At 63.2% G+C, this 2,974-nt stretch overlaps 1 protein-coding gene across 1 annotated transcript; it reads right to left on the reverse strand.

Annotated features, from left to right (window-relative positions):
- Positions 1-95: 95 nt before the first annotated feature.
- On the reverse strand, positions 96-2,933 carry LOC113941518 (E3 ubiquitin-protein ligase synoviolin-like). Its single transcript, XM_027632670.1, has 3 exons — positions 2,735-2,933; positions 1,797-1,888; positions 96-1,129 (listed from the first exon to the last, which is right to left on the reverse strand). Exons 1-3 carry the CDS (start codon positions 2,908-2,910, stop codon positions 966-968), a joined length of 432 nt encoding a protein of 143 aa, XP_027488471.1. The 5' UTR covers positions 2,911-2,933; the 3' UTR covers positions 96-965.
- Between the last annotated feature and the right edge of the window lie 41 nt (positions 2,934-2,974).

The following is a 2,974-nucleotide window of genomic DNA, read 5'->3' on the forward strand; positions in this document are numbered from 1 at the left end:
GAGGGACCCAAATTCCAGGGGGGAAAAATGGGAAAAAAATGGGGAAAATTGGTTGAAAATGGGGGAATTATGGAGGAAATGGGGAAAAATGGATGGGAACGGGGGGAAAACGAGGGAGGGAGTGGGATAAGGGGGGGAAACCGGGAAAAAATGGGGGACAATGGGGAAAAAAGGAGGGAAAATGGGGAAAAAAGGAGGGAAAATGGGGAAAAAAGGAGGGAAAATGGGAAAAGCTGGGCTAAACCAGAGGGGGTGGGAAAGGTGGCAATTCCCCAGGAAAGGGGTAAATCCCCCCTGGAAAAGGGATGAATTCCCTGGGAAAGGGATGAATTCCCTGGGAAAGGGGTGAATTCCCTGGGAAAAGGGATGAATTCCCTGGGAAAGGGGTGAATCCCCTCAGGAAGGGCTCAGTCCCCCTGGAAAAGGGGTGGATCCCCCTGGGAAGGGATGAATCCCCCAGGAAAGGGATGAATTCCCCTGGGAAGGGATCATATCCCTGGGGAAAGGGATCAATCCCTCAGGAAAGGGGTGGATCCCCTTGGGAAGGGCTCAGTCCTCCTGGAAAAAGGGCTCAATCTCCCCCTGGAAAGGGGTGAATCCCCCTGGGAAGGGATCAATCCCCCTGGAAAAAGGGGGGATTCCCCTGGAAAAGGGGGGGATCCCCCTGAGAAGGACTCAGTCTTCCTGGAAAAGGGCTCAATCTCCCTGGAAAGGGATGAACCCCCCTGGAAAAGGGATCAATCCCCCTGGAAAAAGGGGGGAATTCCCCTGGCAAAGGGGGGGATCCCCCTGGCAAAGGGGGGGGTCCCCGGGCAGGGGCGGCGGTTCCGGGGTCACCGAAGGGGCTCAGCCGGGGTCGGGTTTTGCTTCCAGGCGGGAATTTTGGCGGCAAAACTGGAGGGAAGGGGGAGGAGGAAGGGGGAGGGTCCGGGGGGGTTCCCGGGGGGGGTTCTCCGGCCCCGCTGTCAGTGGGGGGGGGTCCCGGGGGTCCCGTTCCCGGGGGTCCCGTTCCCGGGGGTCGTTCCCAGTTTGCGGAGGCGGCGCCGGCGCAGTTCGGCCGCGTCGGGGCCTTCGGAGCCCTCGGAGCCTTCGGCCTCTTCCTCCTCCTCCTCCTCCTGCCCAGCGGGGGCTGCGGGGGGGGGGAACCAGTTCAGCACCGGTGTTCCCAGTTCCCTCAGCATTCCCAGTTCCCTCGGCGTTCCCAGTCCCCCTACTTTCCCAGTCCTTCCAGTGCTCCCAGTATTCCCAGTGCTCCCAGTCTTTCCAGTGCTCCCAGTACTCCCAGTCCCCCCAGTGCTCCCAGCATTCCCAGTCCCCCCAGTGCTCCCAGTCCTTCCAGTGCTCCCAGTATTCCCAGTCCCCCCAGTGCTCCCAGCATTCCCAGTGCTCCCAGCATTCCCAGTCCCCCTGCCTTCCCAGCCCCTGCCAGTGCTCCCAGTCCCCCCACCACTCCCAGTCCCCCCCCAGTGCTCCCAGTCCCCCCACCACTCCCAGTCCCCCCCAGTGATCCCAGTATCCCTAGTTCCTTAATTTCCCAGTCCCCCCCAGTCCCTCCCACTTCTCCCAGTATTCCCAGTGCTCCCAGTCCCTTCCAGTCCCCCCAGAGCTCCCAGTCCCCCCCAGTGATCCCAGTATCCCTGGTTCCCTACTTTCCCAGTCCCTCCCAGTGCCCCCAGTGCTCCCAGTCCCTCCAGTTCCTCCCAGTCCCCCCAGTTTGGGGTGGGTGGGGGTTCTCCCTCCCAGTGTTCCCAGTCCCTCCCAGTGCCCCCAGTTTGGGGGGGGGTTTCCCAGCTCACCCCTTCCCGGGGGGGGTCCGGGGGGTCCCGGCGGCTCCTCTGAGGGGGGGTCCCGGGTGGGGGGAGGGGCGGGAGCGGCCCCTCGGGGGGTCCTGGGGGGGGGAACGGGGAGTTATCCCAGGTTTGGGAATTCTGGGCAGTTTGGGGGGGAGGGCAGGAAACCTGCCCAGGACCCCCCAGTCCATCCCAGTTACCCGATGGTGGCCAGGACAGTCAGGCACTGGTTGATCTGTCCCTCCCAGTCCCTCCCAGTCCCTCCCAGTTCCTCCCAGTCCCTCCCAGTTACCTGATGGTGGCCAGGACAGTCAGGTACAGGTTGATCTGGAGCCCACATCACTCCCAGTCCCTCCCAGTCCCTCCCAGTTACCCGATGGTGTCCAGCACAGTCAGGTACTGGTTGCTCTGTCCCAGGGCCGTGTCCAGCAGGGTGTGGATGTTGCTCAGGAATTGTTATCCTGACCCCCCCAGTCCCTCCCAATCCCTCCCAGTCCCATCCCAGTCCCATCCCAGTCCCTCCCAGTTACCCAGTGGTGGCCAGGACGGTGAGGTACTGGTTGATCTGGAGCCCACATCACTCCCAGTCCCTCCCAGCCCCTCCCAGTGCTCCCAGTTACCCGATGGTGGCCAGGACAGTCAGGTACTGGTTGCTCTGTCCCAGGGCCGTGTCCAGCAGGGTGTGGATGTTGCTCAGGAATTGTTATCCCCATGGGAGCTCTGACCCCCCCAGCCCATCCCAGTCCCTCCCAGTCCCTCCCAGCTCCCCCCAGTGCTCCCAGTTACCCGATGGTGGCCAGGACGGTGAGGTACTGGTTGAACTGTCCCAGGGCCGTGTCCAGCAGGGTGTGGATGTTGCTCCAGTGGTGGTTGCTCTGACCCCCCCAGCCCATTCCAGCCCCATCCCAGTCCCTCCCAGCCCCATCCCAGTCCCTCCCAGTTACCCGATGGTGGCCAGGACGGTGAGGTACTGGTTGATCTGGAGCAGGGCCGCGTCCAGCAGGGTGTGGATGTTGCTCAGGCACTGCAGTCGGGCCTCCAGGTGCTGCCTCTCGTGTCCCTCCATCGCTCGCAGCTCGTCCTCGGTGAGCCCGGCAAAGCCGGCGGGAGGCACCGGCATGGGAGGGAACCCTGCGGAGCAACGGGAGCAACGGGATCAACGGGATCCATGGAGCTGAGGGATC

The sequence above is a fragment of the Corapipo altera genome, unplaced genomic scaffold (assembly GCF_003945725.1).
Source record: "Corapipo altera isolate COAL_440 unplaced genomic scaffold, ASM394572v1 60910, whole genome shotgun sequence".
Taxonomy (NCBI): Eukaryota; Metazoa; Chordata; class Aves; order Passeriformes; family Pipridae; genus Corapipo; species Corapipo altera.

What these genes read in the sequence shown, in the direction of transcription:
- LOC113941518 (XM_027632670.1), bottom strand. Translation starts at nt 2,910, where the DNA reads ATGCCGGTGCCTCCCGCCGGCTTTGCCGGGCTCACCGAGGACGAGCTG. An exon ending in ACCGTCCTGGCCACCATCGG is followed by an intron (nt 1,889 to 2,734) that starts GTAACTGGGAGG and finishes TCCCCCCCCCAG; the next exon opens with GACCCCCCGAGGGGCCGCTC. An exon ending in CGGACCCCCCCCGGGAAGGG is followed by an intron (nt 1,130 to 1,796) that starts GTGAGCTGGGAA and finishes CCCCCCCCGCAG; the next exon opens with CCCCCGCTGGGCAGGAGGAG.